The sequence below is a fragment of the Brassica napus genome, chromosome C7, assembly GCF_020379485.1.
Source record: "Brassica napus cultivar Da-Ae chromosome C7, Da-Ae, whole genome shotgun sequence".
Taxonomy (NCBI): domain Eukaryota; kingdom Viridiplantae; phylum Streptophyta; class Magnoliopsida; order Brassicales; family Brassicaceae; genus Brassica; species Brassica napus.
This window is the reverse complement of record NC_063450.1, coordinates 40,203,226-40,225,427: the sequence shown is the minus strand read 5'-3', so window position 1 is coordinate 40,225,427 and position 22,202 is coordinate 40,203,226. Positions and strand designations below refer to the sequence as shown.

The following is a 22,202-nucleotide window of genomic DNA, read 5'->3' as shown; positions in this document are numbered from 1 at the left end:
TCAGTTCTCTTGGGTGTCAAAAATCAAAGGGAAGTCATCATCTTGTTCTGTGAACGAGTAACCTTGTTTCTCAGCCATAGCTTTCAATGACCGATACGCTTGAAACATAGTCCATCTCTCTTTAGGCCTTGGAGCCACACAATGACAAGCAACCTCAACAAACTTCAAGATCTCTTCATCATGCCCTTTCCCTCTAATGCCTTCATCGAACGCATCAGCCATTCTCCCCGAGCTTTCAAGCTGTTTCACCCAATCAACCAAACTCCCTTTGAAGCCTTCCCCTCCAAGAGCCTTTACCCCTGTAGCCAACTCCAAGAGGACAACACCGAGTCCATACACATCGCCTTTTAATGAAGCTACCATCGTGGTAAAATACTCAGAAGCTACGTAACCAAACTCACCTAAATCACCAGTCATGAAACACCCATCGTTGTTGTCCGAACGAACCATAAGCCTAGCAAGCCCTGAATCTACTATCCTCGCGTCGAAATCTTCGTCAACGAGAATCACACTCGAACAAATGTTCTGGTGAAGTATAGGAGGGCGGCATCCATGGTGAAGCCAAGCCAAACCCCTCGCAGCACCTAAACCGATCCTAAACCGAGTAGACCAATCCAACTCAACATCCTCTTCCTCCAGCAAACTCTTCAGCGTCCCCTTAGACATGTACTTGTAAACAAGAAACCTCTCTTCCTCCACAGCGCAGAAGCCAAGAAGCGGCGCTAAGTTAGGGTGACGCAGCTCCCACAGCCGATTCATCTCGTAACGAAACTCCATCTCCTCGAGCTTACACTTGGCGCTCAGATGCTTCACCGCGAGCGCCGAGCCATCCAGGAAAACCGCCTTGTACGTCGTCCCCGTCCTAGTCGTAACGATAATATTCTCAGAGCTGAAGTGATTAGTGGCAGACATCAAGTCCCCGAGCTTGACCTTAACCAAAGGCTTCTGAAACAAAGAGACCTGAACAAGCTTATGGATTCTAAGCCTCTGCGCCAATCCTCCTTCTGTTAAACTGCTTGTTGTCCTCCGCCGCTTCAAATAAACAACAAAGGCTAACAAGATCGATGCAGCAGCACCGAACACACCAGCTGCGATTATAATCGCGAGATTCTTTTTGTAGAAGCCGGAAAACCGGACTGACATAAACGATAAAATAAAAGCGATGTTAAGGAAAGAAACGAATGTAAAAAACGAATACAAGAACGATAAGAAATCGTATTCGCAAAGAGACATGGAGTCGAGATATGATCTCTTTCCTTAACTCAAAATATTCGCTCCGTTAGTGAGACGGGACTGTACGAATATAGAGTCCCAGGATACAACCATGGCAGACGAATCACGCCTCACTCGTGATCGCCCTATCGAACTATAAACTCTACGAAACACTCTCGTATTTAAGACTTACGGTAAGGGATTTTCGCTGTTGGTTTTAGGTGTCAAAAAATTAGAGAAATGAGAAGAGAGACGAGTTGTATTTAAAGAGATGGACGAGGAGCGACTTCCCGTAACTGTTGCATAACGTGCGCTCGTTAGTGGGGATTTGGCAAAGATCTCGGGAAGTTCAAGTTACGAACTTATTCCCCAAGACTCGCTATCTCTCTCTTTCTTATCTCGTTTAAATATTTCAAGAGGATAAACATCATGACGTTTTTTATTTTCTAGACAAACTGCTTGTCGTTTCAAAATAAAATGCATGTTGTTTTTGAGATTTTAAATGGTAAAATGTTGAGCTTAACTTGGTCCAAAAAGAATATTTTTATCGGGCCGGAGGCCCTCCACGAAGACCCAAGACCCAAGACCCAAGACCCAAGACCCAAGACCCAAGCCCAAGCCCAAGCCCAAGCCCAAGCCCAAGCCCAAGCCCAAGCCCAAGCCCAAGCCCAAGCCCAAGCCCACGCCCACGCCCACGCCCACGCCCACGCCGAGCCGAGCCGAGCCGGCCGGACGGCGGCGGCGGCGCGCGCGTGGAGAGCCTTCCTCTCTCTCCAAGCTGTTTAACACATGATATCAAGTGACCATATATAAACACCTCATTTCTACTTGTTCCCACCGATGTGGGGCAAGTATCTTCTTCTCATTATTATTGTTTTTTGGGCTGTTGAACACACATGCCCATGTCATTTATTTTTCATAATTTCCATTAAAGCCCAATGGCTATAAATGGATCCAACAATCCCCCACATGAATAGAAATGACTCTTCTAAATATATGCAGACTAAATGCAGACTCGATAGACTCTAAACTATACTTATTCTAATCCTCACTAGACTGGACAGACTTATCGAGAGTGTTTGCGAAAAATTCACTGTGTTTGAATTGGTGGCATTTTTAAGCCTTGAACCACTCATAGTTAATATCTGTCGGGTTTACTTTACCAGAAGGTGAACATGATGTCTTGAACCAACCGGTGTTTTATGTAAACCGAGACAACATGCATAACGCAGCTTCATTTTCTCGTAGAACTTAGTTCTCTATTGTGTTCATTGTGGCCCTGAACTATTCCTGGTTTTCATGAGTGAACTTAGAGAATATAGCCTTGCATTCATTCTCCTAGAAACGGCCCCATTTCACACTCATTAGGTGATTGACCATGAAAAGTATTGAGTAATACCCCGCTTAGAAGCTATGGAATCATTAAAAGCTTATGCTTATCCTTCACACATTTGTTAGCACTTTTATCATCTTAGGAGCTGGGAAGAGACTACTTTGTCTCAAGTGCTTTGGTTAGATTCTGTTTGATTTTGTTTTCCCTTTGAACCTACGTCTTGGGATCTCCAGTCATGATAGGTAGGGTTGCAATCAAGCATCCTCATTCGTTATAGGCTTTAAACCCATTCCTTTTGATGATTTAGCAACAACATCTCGTGGCAAACCTTTAGTAAATGGATCCGCTAGGTTGTCAGCCGATTTGATGTAGTCTATTGTGATTACACCAGTTGAGATAAGTTGTCTAATGGTTTTATGTCGTCTTCTGATGTGACGAGATTTACCATTGTAGAGATTATTCTGAGCCCGAGCTATTGCTGATTGACTATCACAATGTATGCGTATAGCTGGCACAGGTTTCTCCCACATAGGAATATCTTCCAAAAAATTTCTAAGCCATTCAGCTTCTTCTGCTGCTTTGTCTAAGGCTATGAACTCAGATTCCATGGTAGATCTGGCTAACACTGTTTGTTTGGTAGATTTCCATGATATTGCTGCTCCTCCTAGTGTAAAGACATATCCACTCGTGGATTTTGAGTTTTTAGAATCTGATATCCAGTTAGCATCACTGTATCCTTCTAAAACTGCTGGTTCTTTACCATAGTGAAGCCCAAAATCTTTGGTGTAGCGCAAGTAATTGAGTACCCTCGTTATAGCTTTCCAGTGTGTATGACCTGGATTACTTGTATATCGACTAAGTACGTTTACTGCATGCGCCAGATCCGGTCTAGTACAATTGGTCAAGTACATGAGACTTCCGATCACACGTGCATACTCGTTTTGTGAAACCGCTTCACCTGAATTCTTTGTCAAGTGCATTTGGGGATCTAACGGAGTTTTTGCCGTACTATTAGAGTAATTTTTAAATCTCTCTAATATTGTTTGAGCATAATGAGATTGGGTTAAGATAATTCCGTTTGAATTTCTTGTGACTTTAACCCCGAGAATTACATCTACTAATCCCAAGTCTTTCATCTCAAATGTCCCTTTGAGCATGTTCTTTGTTTGATTGATAATGTCTTTATTGCTTCCAATAATGAGCATATCATCTACATATAGACATAGCAAAACATACGCATTTTTGGTAGTTTTGTAGTATATGCATTTGTCACATTCATTAATTTTGAAACCATTTGACATCATTGTATTGTCAAATTTTTCGTGCCATTGTTTAGGAGCTTGTTTAAGCCCATAAAGTGACTTTACAAGTCGACATACTTTGTCTTCCTGTCCGGGAATGACAAAACCTTCAGGTTGTTTCATGTAAATTTCCTCTTCTAAATCACCATTTAGAAAAGCAGTTTTTACATCCATTTGATGGATTTCTAGGTCTCTTAAGGCTGCGATTGCTATCATCAGTCTTATTGATGTTATTCTCGTCACTGGAGAATATGTATCAAAATAGTCAAGGCCTTCCTTTTGTCGGAATCCTTGAACTACAAGCCTAGACTTGTATTTTCCACCAGGTTTTCGTGTCATTATCCATTTATTCCCTAATGCTTTGCAGCCAGGTGGTAAATCCGTTATGTAATAAGTATAATTTTGCATGATCGAATCAAATTCACTCCTGACCGCTTCGTTCCAGAATGGAGCTTCTGGTGAAGCCATGGCTTCTGCCAAAGTTTTTGGAACATTTTCTACTAAAAATGCCATTAGGAAATCTTCTCCAAAAGATTTTTCCTTCCGAGCTCTTTTGCTCCTTCGAGGTTCATCTTTTTCTTCATTTTCTGAAATATCATTTATAGAAATCTCGACGTTTGTCTCAGTTTCTGAGTTTTTGTCATTGTCTCTTTCTTCTCGAGTTCGTTTTGAACCTTGTTTTTCCTTATATGGAAAAATATTTTCAAAGAAAGATGCATTTCTTGATTCCATGACTGTATTTTCATGAATGTCTGATATTTCAGATTTATGTACCAGAAATCGATAAGCATTACTGTTATGTGCATATCCGATGAAGATGCAATCCACTGTTTTAGGTCCAATAGTGACCTTCTTTGGTGGCGGTACTGCAACTTTTGCCAGGCACCCCCACACTTTGAGGTATTTATACGAAGGTAAATTACCTTTCCATAATTCATATGGAGTTTTGCCAGTTACTTTGTGTGGAATTTTGTTGAGGATATAATTAGTGGTAAGCAATGCTTCCCCCCACATGTTCTGGGGTAACCCAGATTCCTGCAACATTGCATTCATCATCTCTTTTAGAGTTCGATTTTTGCGTTCAGCAACTCCATTAGATTCTGGTGAGTAAGGAGCTGTAGTTTGATGGATTATTCCATGTTCTTTACAGAATGCATTGAATGGACCATCATACTCGCCTCCTCTGTCGCTTCTAACTACTTTAATAGTTGTTTTAAGCTGATTTTCGACCTCGAGTTTAAATTCTTTAAATTTTTCTAAGGTTTCGTCTTTGCTATGTAATAAATATACATAACAATATTTTGTGCAGTCATCTATGAAGGTCACAAAGTACTTTTTACCACCTCTAGTTTGTAAGTATTTTAAATCACATAAATCTGTGTGAATTAAATCTAGAGGTTTATTAGTTCTTTCAACACGAGGTGATGGCGTTTTCGTGAGCTTAGCCTGTACGCATACTTCACATTTTTGTTTACTTGTTTTGCATTTAGGAATTAGATTTAAATTCATTAATCTTTGTATAGATTTGTAGTTTACATGGCCTAATCTTTCATGCCATATATTAAAAGACTCAACCAAATAAGCAACTGGCTCTTTCTTATTCATTGAAACTTTTGAAGCTACAACTTTCGGAGGGACTGTCATTACATTCAACTTGACAAGTCCACCCTTAACATACCCTCTTCCCAAATACATCCCATTTTTCCTAATCACGAGCTTGTCCGCCTCAAAATTTGTGGCGAATCCATTCTTGCTGAGCAAGGTTCCCGAGACCAGGTTCTTCCTCATGTCAGGCACATGCTTCACATTCGTCAGAGTGACCTCATGTCCAGATGTCATCTTCAAAATCACATTGCCGCGTCCTTCAATCTTGGAGACTGCAGTGTTTCCCATCTTGAGCTTCTCCTCAGTCATGCTTTTCTGATAGGTGCTGAACATCGCCCTATCGGTGCAAATGTGGGTGGTTGCACCAGTGTCATACCACCATTCCTTGGGGTTGTTGCTTTCAACCATGTTGGCTTCAGTCACCACAGCAACGAGATCCTCCTCTGTGAGATTTGCCTGAGCCTTCTCATCCTTGATCTTTTTGCGACACTCAACAGTCTTGTGCCCCACTTTGTGGCAGTAGTGACATTTCCCCCTGAACTTCTCCACATTCGCATTCGCATTGATTTCAATGCCTTTGTTCTTGAAGTTTTTTCCAGAAGCCTTCAGGGCTGCAGCAGTTTTGGAAGGCTTGGCAGGAGAATGGGCGTGTGCCTTTCCTTTGCCTTTGTGCTCAGCCATGTTGACACTGTGCTCCTTAGCAGTGACCTTGTCAGCAATTCGGTTTCTGGATTCCATCTGAAGCCTCATGATGAGCTCCTCGAGCCCCATCTTCTTCTTCTTGTGCTTCAAGTAGTTCTTGAAATCCGCATAGCTTGGAGGAAGCTTTTCAATGAAGCTGAGAGTTGTGAATGTCTCGCAGATGGACATTCCTTCAGCAGCGATTTCATGGCAAATGAGCTGAAGCGCTTCCACCTGATCCATGATGGGTTTTGAATCCACCATTTTGAAGTCGTGGAACTTTGAGACCACATACTTCTGGCAGCCAGCGTCCTCACCTCTGTACTTCTTGTCCAGTGATCTCCATAGCTCTTTCGCCGTGGGGATCTCACAGTAGACACGGTACAATGGGTCAATGAGACGACCCAAAATGTAACCTTTACAGATGAAGTCGGAATGCACCCATATGTCAACAGTTGCAAGACTGTGGACATCATCAATCCCGTACGGAATCAGGGGCTTGTCCTCCTGGATGAACTTGTCCAGCTTCATCGTTGTCAGGAAGAACATCATCTTCTTCTGCCACGTTTTGAAGCCTTTGCCATCAAACTTGTCTGGCATCAGCCCTTGAGTGAACAAGCTAGGTACAGCCGGAGGAGTTTGAACTGCCACCGGACCACTTGCAGTTGCTGATCCTGAACCCGTCTGATAAAGACCAGCACCGAATAGGCTACGGCGAGTGGTTTCATCAGCAGCATTTCCCGCAGGGAGGATAGTGCTCGTTGTTGCTGCAGCGGTTGTTATGCCAGTTGCATCAGTTGCTGCAGCGTTGAGTGGAGTCTGAATGACATCCGTGGTGTCAATGGGGGTGTTGTTATCGTTTGTCATTTTTCTGTAGAGAAAACATGAAAAAACGGATTAGTACTCCATTCAACAAATAACATATTATTTTAAAGAAAATAATAGTCTAAAATCGATGTTCATTTTTGGTATTTGAACCAAATCATATCGATATAAGTCTGGAAAAAACGTTTTGCAAACTCGCTTAAAAGCGTTCGCAGAGATCATTTTTATAGACTTAGAATGTTTCACAAACTTGCTTAAGAAAACTGTTACTGAAACGATTCATGTATATAACGTTTGAAGAATGTTTCAACGTTTTGCGAAAATGCTAGAAAGCAATCCGCAAAGCGTAATGAAATAAACCAGAAACGTTTCGCGAAAGTGCTCTAAGGCAAATCGCAAACACATTTAGGCATAAACGTTTCGTGGATAAGCGTATAGCAAATCGCAAACATCGTTGTGAGATAAGAACAAAACGTTTCGCGGAAATGCTAGAAAGCAAATCGCAAACACGGTTCGAAAACCAAAACCCGTTTCTATTAATCGTTTATCAACCCGATTAAAACTTTAAACATAAAGCGATTTTGAGTTAAGATTGTAGAAGCGGGAAAACCGGACTGACATAAACGATAAAATAAAAGCGATGTTAAGGAAAGAAACGAATGTAAAAAACGAATACAAGAACGATAAGAAATCGTATTCGCAAAGAGACATGGAGTCGAGATATGATCTCTTTCCTTAACTCAAAATATTCGCTCCGTTAGTGAGACGGGACTGTACGAATATAGAGTCCCAGGATACAACCATGGCAGACGAATCACGCCTCACTCGTGATCGCCCTATCGAACTATAAACTCTACGAAACACTCTCGTATTTAAGACTTACGGTAAGGGATTTTCGCTGTTGGTCCCAGGATACAACCATGGCAGACGAATCACGCCTCACTCGTGATCGCCCTATCGAACTATAAACTCTACGAAACACTCTCGTATTTAAGACTTACGGTAAGGGATTTTCGCTGTTGGTTTTAGGTGTCAAAAAATTAGAGAAATGAGAAGAGAGACGAGTTGTATGTAAAGAGATGGACGAGGAGCGACTTCCCGTCACTGTTGGATAACGTGCGCTCGTTAGTGGGGATTTGGCAAAGATCTCGGGAAGTTCAAGTTACGAACTTATTCCCCAAGACTCGCTATCTCTCTCTTTCTTATCTCGTTTAAATATTTCAAGAGGATAAACATCATGACGTTTTTTATTTTCTAGACAAACTGCTTGTCGTTTCAAAATAAAATGCATGTTGTTTTTGAGATTTTAAATGGTAAAATGTTGAGCTTAACTTGGTCCAAAAAGAATATTTTTATCGGGCCGGAGGCCTTCCACCAAGACCCAAGCCCAAGCCCAAGCCCAAGCCCAAGCCCACGCCCACGCCCACGCCCACGCCCACGCCCACGCCCACGCCGAGCCGAGCCGGCCAGACGGCGGCGGCGGCGCGCGCGTGGGGAGCCTTCTTTTCTCTCCAAGCTGTTTAACACATGATATCAAGTGACCATATATAAACACCTCATTTCTACTTGTTCCCACCGATGTGGGACAAGTATCTTTTCTCATTATTATTGTTTTTTGGGCGGTTGAACACACATGCCCATGTCATTTATTTTTCATAATTTCCATTAAAACCCAATGGCTATAAATGGATCCAACACTTTTTGCTCAACCCTCCGCAGGGAGAAGACAAAGGACGGCCGCAAAGACCTTTGTTCCCGTTGAAATCATCAGTGGAGTAACTCGGTGAGGTAAAGAAAGAAGGAATGCGACCTGTTAGATCGTTGTTGGAAACAGAGAAGGTCACTAATCTCCCTAGAGAGGATAACTGAACCGGGATTTGACCGGATAACCGGTTATCAGAGAGAACCAAAGAGTTAACAAACCTACACTCCGCTAACTCGGGAGGAATCTCGCCGTTTAATTGAGTGTTAGACAAGTCAAGAGAGACCAAGAACGGTAGCCAAGAGCAGAGGCGGCGAGGGATGGTGCCGGATAATCGGTTGTTGGAGAGATCGAGCTTCTGTAAGCTCCCGCAAAACCGGAGAGAGTCGGGGATTTGACCGGAGAGAGACATGTCTCTGAGCTCGAGGTTGAGGACTCTGTTTTCTTGGTTGTTCCAGCAAGAGACGCCGACGAAGTTGCAGAGGAATCCGACAGTGGTGTTCGCGAAGTTCCATGATTTGAGAACGCCGTGAGGGTCGGCGAGGGAGGCGTGGATTCCTCGTAAGCATCTTATGTCGTCTTCGTCGGCTGCTAGAGCAGGGGAGTAGCAGAGGAGGAAGATGATGAAGAAAGGAAGCAGCTTTGGGGTTTGAGATGATCTCCATTGAAGAAGAAGGGTTCAGAGGTTTTTTATCTTCTGGGGTTTGGATAAAAAAGTAAAGGTTTTTTTCTTTTGTTTCTGCGAATGAAGATGCAGAGAAAGAGAGAGAGAGACAAAGGCTGCAAGTCAGACGTGTTGAACGGTCGTCGCGAGATTGATGCAGAGTAGTCGTCGACTTTGATGTCTTTATTTTATTTATCTATTTATTTTTCTTTCTTCATTCTACAGTGAAAATTGGTAATTTTTAATTGATGTCTCAAAGCTTCGAGTGCATGAACACTTTTAAACCATTCCGATAGTTCACTCTATTTTTTTTCCAATAACTCTATAATAGAATTCGATGTTGCTCCAATGGTATTCTATTTCTATTTTAGAGTGAAAAATAGAATGATGAATAAAAAATAAAGAAATTACTTTATATATAGAATAAAAAATAAGTTTACAATATTATAGAGTTGAAAATAGAGCATTTTTACTCTAAACTCTATTGTAAAGAGAAAAATAGAGTGGAGTTGGAGATGCTCTTGCGTGTATCAGAGTTTAAAACTAGATGAGAATTCATTTTAATTGAGATCCAAATATACCGTATCAAGAAGGCGAAGGATGGGGCCGCACAAGGTCACTGCAATCCTCATCTTATATAGACTACTACCTAGGTATTGTAACATTTCTTCCAACTCATCTCCCAAATTAGTAGTAGTCACTTGCCCCGATAGACTCAATGAATTCTATGTTCACACATTGCTTACTGACTAGATATATCTCTGCTCTCGAGATGATGGATGCTTATCTTAGAGCATGATTATTGGGGAGTTCTTATGGTGAGATTTTTAGTGGAATATAAGAATCAGTCTCTTAACTTTTAACTAAAAAAACTAAGAATCGGTTCTTAAATAAGAGTTTTAAGAGCCGGTTCTTAACTTTTTTAGTTAAAATTTAAAAGACGGGTTCTTATATTCTACTAAGAATCTCACTCTAAAAACCCCCAATAATCATGCTCTTAGACTCTATGGTAAGTATTGGTCAAAACACCCAGATGTATGGAAATCATGTTAACGCCTTTTTTTTGTCTGATATCATCAAAGCACACCAGATGTTCGACCATTTGTTTCAATCAAAAATTTTGGCAATGAACTTTGGTTCTGAAATCGACTCTATACCTCTAGATTCTGATAATTTTAAAATAATTACAAGTTTTGTAATTTCTTGGGCATTCAGGTCTTGTACCTTCCGGGAAATTTCGTGGGCAAAAATGAAAAGAGCTTAAGCCTGTCAGAAGCAGTCCCCATGAAAGTGACGGCCAGTGAACCCACTTACCCACAATAATTATTGGCCTCTTCATTTTTTTTGTGTGTTCACGCGGAATACTCAATCGGCCAAGGAAGAGCAAGAAAAAAAGACCACCTCATGCCGATTTCCGATGTGGCTTCTTTGGTTGGAGGTGCTGTTCTGGGAGCTCCTTTTTCTGAGATGTTTAAACAGGCGATCGAAAGGGCCAAGAAAGTGAAGGAATTCAAGTCTTTATTCGAGGATCTCGCCTCGACCATGGAGAGACTGGTCCCGATAATCAATGACATCATTTCGATGCAAGGACGATCGACGCATGAACTAGAGTTTCTGATCAACACGGTGCAAAGAGCTGAGGAAATGGTTAGTAAGTGTTCACGCGTCCAGTGGTACAATATCGCCGATAAAGTTTTGTATACAAGGAAAATACAAGGAATCACTTGGGATGTTCTCAAGTTTTCTCAGGTTGATTTACAGTTTATTCTACTTAGAGAACAACAACATTTTAGGCGTTCGTTGGAAGGCAATTGTAGCATATGTGAGGGTTGCAACTCTGTGATTGAAGATGGATGTGTTGTCAATAATGTATTGGGTGTTCTTTGGCACCCTGATTGTTTCTGTTGTGATGCTTGCCACAAACCAATTTCTACCGATGAGATTGGAAACCACCATGTACGAAAAATCTACTTTTGAAATTGCTTGGTATTTTAGTTTACTGCTTTGCATGTTTATTTGTCAATTTAATGCAAGACCTGATTCTTGGTAACGGCTTTATTAGATAACAAAAATATTCTTTGACATATTTTGTATATCCCGCAAGAGTAGCTACTCAGTTCCTAAAATCTCTGTAAAGGTTAACTGATTGTAACAACCATGACTATTTATGATCAATGAATGAGAACGATCCTGGCAAGGGAATTACCTCAACTTTCATGGTATCAGAGCAAGAACGCTCTTAGACCTAAATATTGCTTCCTCTATTTTCTTCTTCTTCTACACTCTCATCGTTCTCATCTCTCTCTTTCTATCATTCTTACTATTCCTTCTGCAACATCGCAATCATGGCTGCTCAAAATATTGATCGTGCTTTTGGTGTGACTAACATCAAGACACACATACCATTGATCCTTGATCTCGATGACCACAACTATGATGCCTGGCGTGAGCTCTTCTCAATGCATTGTCTCACGTTTTATGTTGCTGGTCACATTGATGGGACCTCTCTTCCCAATGACGATAATGATGTCCAATGGAAAAAAACGAGATGGCTTAGTGAAGCTTTGGATCTATGGCACCTTGGCTAAAGACTTATTCAAAAGTACTTTCGAATCTGGAGGCACTGCACGCGACACTTGGGTTCGTATTGAGAACAAGTTCCGCAATAACAAAGAGGCGCGAGCGATCCAACTTGACAATGAGCTGCGTACCACTGAGATTGGTGATCTCACGATCGAGACTTATTCACAAAAACTAAAGTCTCTCTCTGACCGTCTAGCCAACGTTGATGCTCCAATAACAGATCGTACTCTGGTAACCTATCTTCTCAATGGTTTAAATGCAAAATTTGAAAACATTATCAATGTTATTCAGCATAGGGACCCATTTCCATCATTTGATACCGTAAAATCTATGCTTCAAATGGAGGAAACCAGACTAAAACGATTCAACAAACAAGTAGCTTAGCATTCGGACCACTCCTCTTCCACGACAGCCCTAAACGTGGAAACCAAGCAACACACTTCTGGCCGGGGCCAACATAATCGATCCTACAACAACAATCGTGGGAATCGACGTAACGGAGGGAACAAGTCTCGTGGATGGACCAATCAACGCAACAACAACTACAACAACATGACACAGCCGCAGTACTGGAACACACCATTTCCTCAGTGGCAACAGCAGATGTTACCTTGGTCATACGTGACCCAATTTCAACAAAACAGAGGACTACTTGGACCAAGACCGACTTCAACTCCAGAGGCAAATGCTGTGACTGAAATTCAACCAACAGCTGACTTTGCTCAAGCTTTCAACACGTTGACACTCAGTGATCCAGGTGCCGCTGATTGGTATATGGACAGTGGTGCGAAAAGCCATTTAGCATCATCATCAGGTATCCTTACTTCTGGTCTCAAATCAAATATCGGAAAATCAGTCATGGTTGGTAATGGTTCTTCCATTCCTGTAATTGCTTCTGGTTCAAGCTTTCTTTCTTCTAAAAATCGTCCTCTATCATTATCTAATGTTCTTGTTGTTCCTAGCATTATCAAGAACCTTATCTCTGTTAGAAAATTTACTAGAGATAATTGGTGTTCTGTGGAATTTGACCCTCTTGGTTTTTCTGTGAAGGATCTACAGACAGGCCAAACTCTTCTCCGCAGTAACAACTTGGGTGATCTTTATGCCACTCCTGCCTACAAATCTTAGTCTCTTCCTTCGTCTGCTTTTATTGCTTCTACTCAAAAACTTTGGCACAAAAGACTTGCTCATTCTAATAATGCTTCTATGCAATATGTTCTTTCTTCAAATTTATAATGACAGTCTTGATTCTTCTTGTCAGGCTTGTCAGTTGGGAAAACAAATAAAGCAACCTTTTTATCCCTCAGTTTCAAACGTTTCAAAACCATTTGAGATTATACATTCGGACGTTTGGACCTCCCCTCTAGAAAGCATGAGTGGTATCAAATATTACGTTTTATTTCTTGATCACTATACTCAATTTCTTTGGGTTTATCCTTTACGACATAAATCTGAAGTTTTTTCAAAAAATTTTCACTTTCTCTCTTACGTTGAAACTCAATTCAATTCAAAAATTCAATTATTTCAATGTGAAAATGGGGGGGGGGAGTTTAACAACAAAAACTTTCATAATTTGTTCGACACAAAGGGCATACAGTTTCGTTTTTCATGTCCTCATACCTCACAACAAAACGGCAAAGCCGAGAGGATGATACGAACTGTAAACAACACCATTCGATGTCTTTTGTTTCAGGCTAAACTTTCTGGTGTCTATTGGGTGGAAGCTCTCCATGTTGCTGTGCACACACTCAACATGCTCCCTTATTCTTCCATTCAAAACCAGATTCCATACATAAAGCTCTTCAACAAAAAGCCTTCTTATAATCATCTAAAGGTGTTTGGTTGCCTTTGTTTCCCAAACATCAATCACTCCAACCTTCACAAATTGTCCCCAAGATCAACACCATGTCTGTTTCTAGGTTATCCTTCTCTTCACCTGAGGTTACAGATGCCTAGATCTCCAAACAAAGAAAATTATAATTTCCAGACATGTTGTTTTCGACGAGACTGTGTTTCCTTCTACAGTTTCTGGTACATCAGCGCTTAGCTATGATTTTCTTAGCGACGATGCTGACCCTCATCCTCTCTTTAAAGCCATTCTTCAATCTGCTTCCTCCACAAATAATCAACCCCCACCTGCCTTGCCTTCTACGGCTCCAGCAATTATGCAGAATGCATCACAACGTGTGGGACATTCAATGCAAACTCGTAGCAAGACAGGTAACCTAAAGCCTAAAACACAAATCTCTCTTCTCACTTCTGTTTCCCCAATACCAAAAAGCCATACAAACTGGACACTGGCTATGAGAGATGAGTATGATGCTTTTTGTGTGACTAGAACTGGGATCTTGTTCCAAGACCTGTTGATACTAACATTGTGAATTGTATGTGGCTCTTAAGCGCATAATACGGTACATACAAGGAACAAAGGATCTGGGACAACAGCTTGTCAGATGCCAAATTCATCAGCTAGTTGCCTACACTGATGCAGACTGGGCCGATTGCCCGGATACAAGGCGCTCAACGTCCAGATATTGAAGTTTGAATTGTTTTTTTTCTTCAAAAAAACTAAAACAAAATTTGTGCCTAAACTTAGAAATTTAAAATGTAATTGAATCTAAATCTAAATATATACATATATATGATTGCTGTGAACTTCTGTTCCATTTTCTTTATTATTCCGTAGAACAAAAAAGTATGACGAAACTCTTATTGAAGTCTTGGTTGGTTTACAAAACCATCAAAGACTCTTTATGAAAAAAAAAAAAATACAGAGTTCTAGATCAGTGGCTAACACCAAATGCGCCCAACAACTTGTGAATTGACTTTGGACAAGTCGTGTCAATTTTTAATAAGAAGATACAGTCCATAGGAGACGGTATAATGTGAAGTGTGGAATTCAGTTACATTTTAGGAAATACGCATTATGTCACTAATCACTGCTTTTTTCATAATGTTTATTTTTAATTGGTGTTAGTGAAATGTGAATTTGTAATGATTGTTAAAACTTTCAGATTATATTGTTATTGATTAATGGATTCTAGTATTCTTACTAAAATTTTGTGTAATTGGTTCATGATTGTTTAATGAACTACAAAATCAATTGTTATTTAAAAAGTTTGGTCTATGATTCCAACAAATCTAATATTATTGAGATTTGGATTCTAAACAATTTTACTCATAAAATAAAACTTCAAAAATCTTACATATATCCTATAGATTCTTAAAATCATTATACTAAAATATTTTGATAATTTTTTTTTAAAATATGAAAAAATATTTATAAATCTGTTGATTTTTATAATCAACCAGCTCTAAATAAATTATACTCTCACTAATCCCTCTTTAAAAAAGGTAGAATGATGATTAAGGTACTTATATGAGTTATTATGGTATTAAATAGTGCACTAATAAAGTGAAGATTCGAAAAGAAATATATAAAAAATTGCATTTCTTCACCCTTCATATTTTTTTTTTGTTTAAAAACCTAGTTTTTAGAAAGAGAAACCCACACATGTTTTCAATTTAGGTAAAATACACATAAAACATAAAAACGCATTTAAAATTTTTGAGACAAGCAAAATAATGCGGTAAATACAACTTTTTGAAACTAATAAAATTTATCCATATTAATTGCTCAAACTCAAACACCATATACATACTTCTTTTTTTTTGCTGTCGATCACAAAAAAAAAAAACAAAGCCTTATTTTCACTATCATTGGTCTTCAAATCAATCAATTGAAGTAAATACTTCATAATTATCATATTATGTCAATTACTTTGCAATGTTTAAATACTAAAAAAATAAATTCAAATTTAGAAAATTTCCATATGGAGTTAAAGTATATGTGAATAATTAATGTTATGTGATTTGGTAAAAGAGTGACAAAGCAAAAAGATTGGTCTTGTAGAGAAGACAAAAAGGAAAAAATGGGCAAGCTGAACATAAAAGAAATATTATAAGAATATTAAAACCGAGAATGAAAGAGGTGAAACCGAGCATGAAAAATGTGTTGAAAGATAGTCCACTCTCTTTGTTTTTGGTGTTCTGAAAAATGTGTTCTTAGGTGATCTTGTAACACTGTGGAATCTCTAAAGCAACAGTTTTGTTTTTGTTCCTATTTATGTGATCTTGTATCTCTAATCATTTGCATATTTCCATATGTATTCAACATACATAAAATATATCAAATAATCTCATAATAATAGATGAAGTTCAAATCTATAATATTATGAATTTAAATATTTTTTCCTTTTAAAATAAAAAGAATACTTTTAAAAATACAAATCTAAAAATAAAAAATTTCTTTAACTCTATAAATTAATATAGTCCAAACATTATTAACTATAACAAAATAATCTCAGAAGGTAGTTCAAGGCCCATTCTCTTAAAAATAACGCATCCCAATGAAGCAGCCCGAATTGGTTTTCCGTTTTGCACGGTTCGGGAGATCGCAAAGGGCGAAACTGTAATTTAAGCAAGAAGCGCATGGTCAGTTTCCTAACAGACCGGTGAGAGACGAAAACATTTATTTTTTATTTCCTTTTTGTGTGTTCTGTTCTGTTCTGTCTAACCGAGTTTCTTTTTTCTTCTCTTCGGCGGGAGAAATTGAGTCGATACACGACCATGGAAGAGTCACATGTAAACAAAATTTATATGCTTTCTTTCTCGATCTCTGTTCTAACGATCTGGGTCGAGCTTCATTTTTTTTTTACTTTTGTGTGTGTGTGTGGCAGAAAACGACAGCCTTGAAGAAAGCTTACGCGGAGATTATCCTAAACACGGCCAAGGAATCCGCCGCTAGGGTTATGCTTTCCGACAGAAAATCAGCTCGCTTTCACCACGATCTCTCCGAAACCAAGGAGGAAGCTCTTCGTTTGCTCGTCCGATTGAAACATATGATCGACGCTAAGGTTATCTTCTGCTCTCTTTCTTTTTAACATTGGAGAATGATTAGCTTAGGTTGCTTTGTTATTCACTGATGGAGGCCTTTTATCAACAGACGATTGAAGGAGATGTTATATCATCAAACCAGCAACGACAGATTGATGTGCTTGAAGCTCAGCTTCACGAGGCTGAAGATATTATTACTGACCTTAGGTCTGAGGTTAGATGGGTGAGAGATAGATTGGAGAAATCTAAGGCTTTTGAGTCTCAGGAACGTAACATTGTGAACATGGAAGAAGAAGAAGAAACGGTTTCTGTTCATCCAGATTTTGTTGCTGAAAATGAGGAAAAGCAGTTTGACGGGTTAAGTGTGGCTGATACTTTAAAGGCTTATGAGTCGCAGGAACGAAATGTTGTGAGGGAGGAAGAAGAAGAAATGGTTTCTGTTCACAAAGTTGACCCAGAGGTTATTGTTGAAAGTTCGAATCCGAATCAAGAGGATTGTAGCTCATTGGATGATGTTGAATGTGAAGATGGTGAAAGTTTGGAGAAAGCAAAAGCTTCTGAGTTGCAGCAGGAAAGGAACCTTGTGGACATGGAAGAAGAAATGGTTTCTGCTCACAAGGTTGATCCAGAGGTTGTTCTTGAAAGTGTGAATCCTAATCTAGAGGATCATAGCTCATTACATGATGCTGAATGTGAAAATTTGGAGAAAGCTAAGGCTTATGAGTCTCAGGAACGGAACCTAGTTGTGAACAAGGAAGAAGAAACGGTTTCTGGTCACAAGGTTGATCAAGAGTTTGTTGTTGAAAGTTTGAAACCTGATCAAGAGGTTGCAGATACGTGCTTCTCTCATGAAAAACATTTTGACGGGTTAAGTGTTGTTGATACTGTGATGGGAAACGCTGTTAGTGAGTCGGAATCTGATGGTGATATCAGAATCAAAAAGCTTGAGCTGTCTAGAAATGGTTGTACACAGAGGATCCATGCTCTGGAAAGGATAGTTCTGGATGGGAAGTCATCTTCTTCTGCAGATGAAGAGGAGCAACAACGCACAACAGAAAAGGACAGTGAAGAAAGCTTGAGCTCAGGAAAAGCTGGCACTTTGGGAAACACAAGATGTCTTGTTCTTGCACTTAGAGCTAGTAGTGCAGAGGTGGTAACACTGCCGTCAAACGCATTAGGAATCAAGAAAGCCAGGAAATTAAGAGGAAGGAGAAAGAAAAGGTTTGGCAAACCAAAAGCTAAATCGGTTAGGTCTCAGAGTCAGCTTATAAAGCCTTGTCAATCTCAGTCTAATGCTACCTGTTCCAAGACATCAACTTCAGATGGAGAAGATTCTATGGAGACGCATCTTACCGTAGAGAGTGAGGAGGTGGATGACCTTCAAACCTGTATAGAGTTGAAAGAACATTTGCAGCTTAAACGTACTCTAGACAGTGATGTGTTGGTTAGTTGTGAAGGTGAAGAAGAAAGTGTGGTGGTTCCTTCTACCAAAATGGCTTCTGAATCGAAAGTTGCTGCATTAGTATCAGATCAAATCAGTGAGTCTCCTCCAAGAGCCAATGTAAATCGACTCTTGAAGTACACATTCCAAAGGAAACGAAAGAGAGGATCTGCAGATGATACTAATAACCTTCCAAGGAAACATCAAGAAAACGAAGCGCAAGACCAAACTGAAACCACTTTGAGTAAATGAACCATCAAGAGGAAACCCACAACTAGCAGAGGTTGCCACACATGTGAGTAGTTTCATAGTTTCATGCTTGTGTGTATTGGTGGAGCATTCAATCCAAAGTACATCATTGCATCTTTTTGTCCATCAATTTTGTTCTCATGTTATCTTACATCTGAGGCTGTGACTTTTGTTACAGTCTTATCTGGATTTGTGCTCAGTTAGTGATGCGCTTACTTTTGTCATGTGCAGCTTAAAATCTTTGTCTGAGAGGTGATGGTAATCTTTGTGCAAGGGAAACACTTAGGAACATATATAAATATCAACTAAAACGCTTTAAGCTGAGAAGTATGTACTTATCTCTCTTGACACCTTATGGATTATATTTTAACTTTTCAGCTTATTGTGAGTCATTGGAAACTTGGAGAGTGTTTTTTACTTAGGGACCCAAAGTTGATACTATTACTCTTTACCGTAGTAACTCGAGCTTTGAGATCTAGTGAGACGAGGGAGAAGGAAGAACCACACAACCAACATGTGAATTTTGAAAGTAGATCAAACTTTAAAATATTTAAAATGTCAATATGGCAAAGGATGGAAGTTGACTGAAACTACAAAAGCGTGGTCCTCTCCATGATCTCATTCATCTTGGCCTTCTTAGCCCCACTTGTATAAAGAATGGTTTTCAATGTAGATTCATTGATTTTTGAATAGAAATTGAATTTTCATTGGAATGTTAAACTTTTTGGTTGATTGATAAGTTGATTTTCTTGAGTTTAATACACACTACTATAACATTTAGAACGGATCTAGTTTTAAAGAATATCAATAAATATATGTTAAATAACTTGAACTAAAAAGCTATCCAGTGCAGTTCGAGTTATATATGTATATATTGTTTTGGGGATTAGAACACTTTGCAAAACAGAGAACCCATGTGTTTGGGAAAGACGAGCAAACGGGGGGCCACACTAGTGTGAAAGAATTAACAAGACTAGCAGGCGTGTAATGTGTTTTAATTATTATTTTTGTTACTCTACTCATATTTGATATTCATAGTTTTCTGATATATTACTATTCAATATCAGAAAAATACGTATTTTGTTTACTTAATCCCCATTTTTCTGTGAAAACTGTTCCACTCTCTCCACCTATCTGCTTAGCATGCGGTTCCCCCATTGAGCATAACTTTGCGTAGCTAACACTTCTCTGGCTTTTTTCTGTTCACTCAGAAATTATAAACACAATAGAGTATTACATTTGCTCAAAAAAAAAGAGTATTACATTTGTTTCTTCATTCTGAGCTATTTGCATGTATTACAATGTGGTTAATAATTAATACTTGGAAACAAAACAAAAACTAAAGTCCAGAATCTTAAAATTAATTTATTATATCTTAAATATAAAGGTTGAAACATCTTCTTTTGATGCCAAGATTAAATCTGCATATTTCAGATAATAATCGAAAATAAAGTTGCAAATAGTGGAAGTTGAAAATGATTGTTTTAAGGAAAAATGGTCCCATAAGGAAGAAAAAGGGAAAAACAAAGAAATCAGAAAAGCCTGAGAAGAAAGTAATAATATGATGTCTGGAATAATAAGAGTAGATATGAAGGAAGAGGGGGGCATGCCTGTTCTTGTCTCCTCCTTCTCCTTCTCCTGTCTTTTCATTTTGTTCTTTCTGTTCGCCATTTGGTCTTCCACACTCGGACCCACTATCTTCTTGTTCAGGAATCTTGAAAATTTCTTATAAAGAATCTCAACTTCATCGAGCCAAAGAAGAAAGAAACATAGCAAATCAAGAAGAGAGAGAGAGAGAGAGATAACAACGGAGATGAAGAGAGACCTTAGCGTGGAGGAAGAGAACATGTGTACATCGTTGTTGACTGCTTTTGTTGTTCTCTCAATGGCTTGTCTAAAACATTTCTACTCAGTATCTTATTTGATTGAGAAATGGCGTTCTTTAGTCTTTCTTCTACTCAACGTCGTTCTCTTGGCAGTTTACTTCACATCGACTCGTCCTATTTCCTGTGAGACTCGTGATTTGAAGACTCGTCGTGGAAGTAGAATGAGGATGGTGCGACGTAAGACTAGGAAGACAAGAATGGTGGAGGAACCAGCTTGTTCTGGACAAGATTTTCTTGTTGTCGAGCCAATGGAAGTGATCAAGAACTGTGTCGTGGAGGAGACGAAAAGGGTTTGTCCTGAATTCGAGGAAACTGTGAAAGGTTGCTTGCTTCACAAGAAGGAGGTAGAGTCTAATGGAGAAGAAGATGATTTTGAGCCAGGGAGGTTATCTAATGAGGAGCTTAATGAGAGAGTGGAGGCGTTCATCACAACGTTCAGAAAACATTTGGTACTTGATGCGCGGAGAGGTAGATATAGAGAAACTGACCAGAAGATGAGATCAAAAGACTCTGACGTTAGGTTTTTAGGTCGAGAGGTCACTTGTTCAGTTTAAGAGTTTCTTTGAATTTGTTTTTTAGTTTTTTTTTCTTAAGGTAGATATAGAGAAACATTTGGTACTTGGTTCTGTTCGTTTTATTGTGGGTTGGAGCTAAATAGCTCATAAGATCGCATCTTCTTTTTTACTGATGTAATGTCATAAGAACACATGACTATAAATCAAACTCTCTACAAAATGGACATGTGAAGAAAAATCAAATCTCCACAAGACTATAACACGAAAGTGATGAATTATAGTTTCTTCTTTTCTGACAAAGATTGAGATGAAACAGTGAAGATAAAATTAAGCCATAGTTTTATAAAATGGGTGAAGATATTGATAAGTGTTGCTTGTCCAAATTTAAGACAGTTACGGCTCAGTGACATAATAGGCCATCTGCTAGAATTTTTTTAAATAAAAGCATGGTTCAGGCTCAAACAACCCACAATTATAAGGATTTAAAAAAACGATTCTAATCAATTACAAAACCCTTGAACTTATTGCTTTAAAAAATTAAGAGTTGTTCATGTCCTCGCAAATGATCACTTGCTAGCATGTTTTAATGGCGCAGAACAATACCAAATCAATTCCATGCATGTGGATTTAACAGCTGTACTGTCCGCCACCCGGGTTCGAGCCTTGGCCACAACGGATTTAACATCCCTTCCGTTGGGGCGCTGGACCCCTTACGAAGGGATAGTTGAGAATGTAGCTGCCCAGATACCAGAGTTATCAAAGAAAAAAAAAAAAAAAATTCCATGCATGTGCATGTCTACGAATCTTTATGATGCAAATGCTATGAAAATCTATTATCTTATAGTCTTATTATAGTTGTAGTGGTCAGTATTTGAATATATATTGATGTTTGTAATTATTTCTTGTTATATTAATTATGAAAAGACAGCTATTGTCAAATAACAAAATGATAACAGATCTCAGTAAGATACATTATTTTCTAAAGAATGATCGAAATAATAGCTAGGTCTTTAATTAATACTAGTATGACTGATGATATATACGTGAAGATGATACGTACTCTAAACAAATATGGATTTGATTCTTCTAGCATTCCGTTGACCTATACGTGAGCTGTTATTTACCTATGAAGTAAGGCCAATGTATTTTCTTGGTCTTTTCTCTGAAACAAAACGTAAAGGAAGAAGACAAAGATGAAGAGTTGGGAGAGTGTAAGATCAATATTTATGCATGCGGATGGTGTGGATTGGATGTTTCATGCGGATCAATATTTAATAGGAGCCGTAGGATGATGATACCAACGTCGTTC

General features: G+C 39.0%; 3 protein-coding genes across 3 annotated transcripts; 2 read left to right on the top strand and 1 right to left on the bottom strand.

The window, feature by feature from the left end:
• On the bottom strand, window positions 1-10,609 carry LOC106394691 (inactive LRR receptor-like serine/threonine-protein kinase BIR2). Its single transcript, XM_048764254.1, has 3 exons — window positions 10,548-10,609; window positions 8,705-9,318; window positions 1-1,136 (listed from the first exon to the last, which is right to left on the bottom strand). The coding sequence occupies exons 1-3, from the start codon at window positions 10,607-10,609 to the stop codon at window positions 1-3; spliced, it is 1,812 nt and encodes a 603-aa protein (XP_048620211.1).
• Window positions 10,610-16,388: 5,779 nt separating this feature from the next.
• On the top strand, window positions 16,389-18,887 carry BNAC07G25060D. Its single transcript, XM_013877893.3, has 4 exons — window positions 16,389-16,550; window positions 16,646-16,822; window positions 16,912-18,538; window positions 18,724-18,887. The coding sequence occupies exons 1-3, from the start codon at window positions 16,536-16,538 to the stop codon at window positions 18,493-18,495; spliced, it is 1,776 nt and encodes a 591-aa protein (XP_013733347.1). The 5' UTR covers window positions 16,389-16,535; the 3' UTR covers window positions 18,496-18,538; window positions 18,724-18,887.
• Window positions 18,888-19,982: 1,095 nt separating this feature from the next.
• LOC106436944 lies at window positions 19,983-21,062 on the top strand. The gene has a single exon (XM_013877896.3). The coding sequence runs from the start codon at window positions 20,306-20,308 to the stop codon at window positions 20,930-20,932; it is 627 nt and encodes a 208-aa protein (XP_013733350.1). The 5' UTR covers window positions 19,983-20,305; the 3' UTR covers window positions 20,933-21,062.
• Window positions 21,063-22,202: the final 1,140 nt, after the last annotated feature.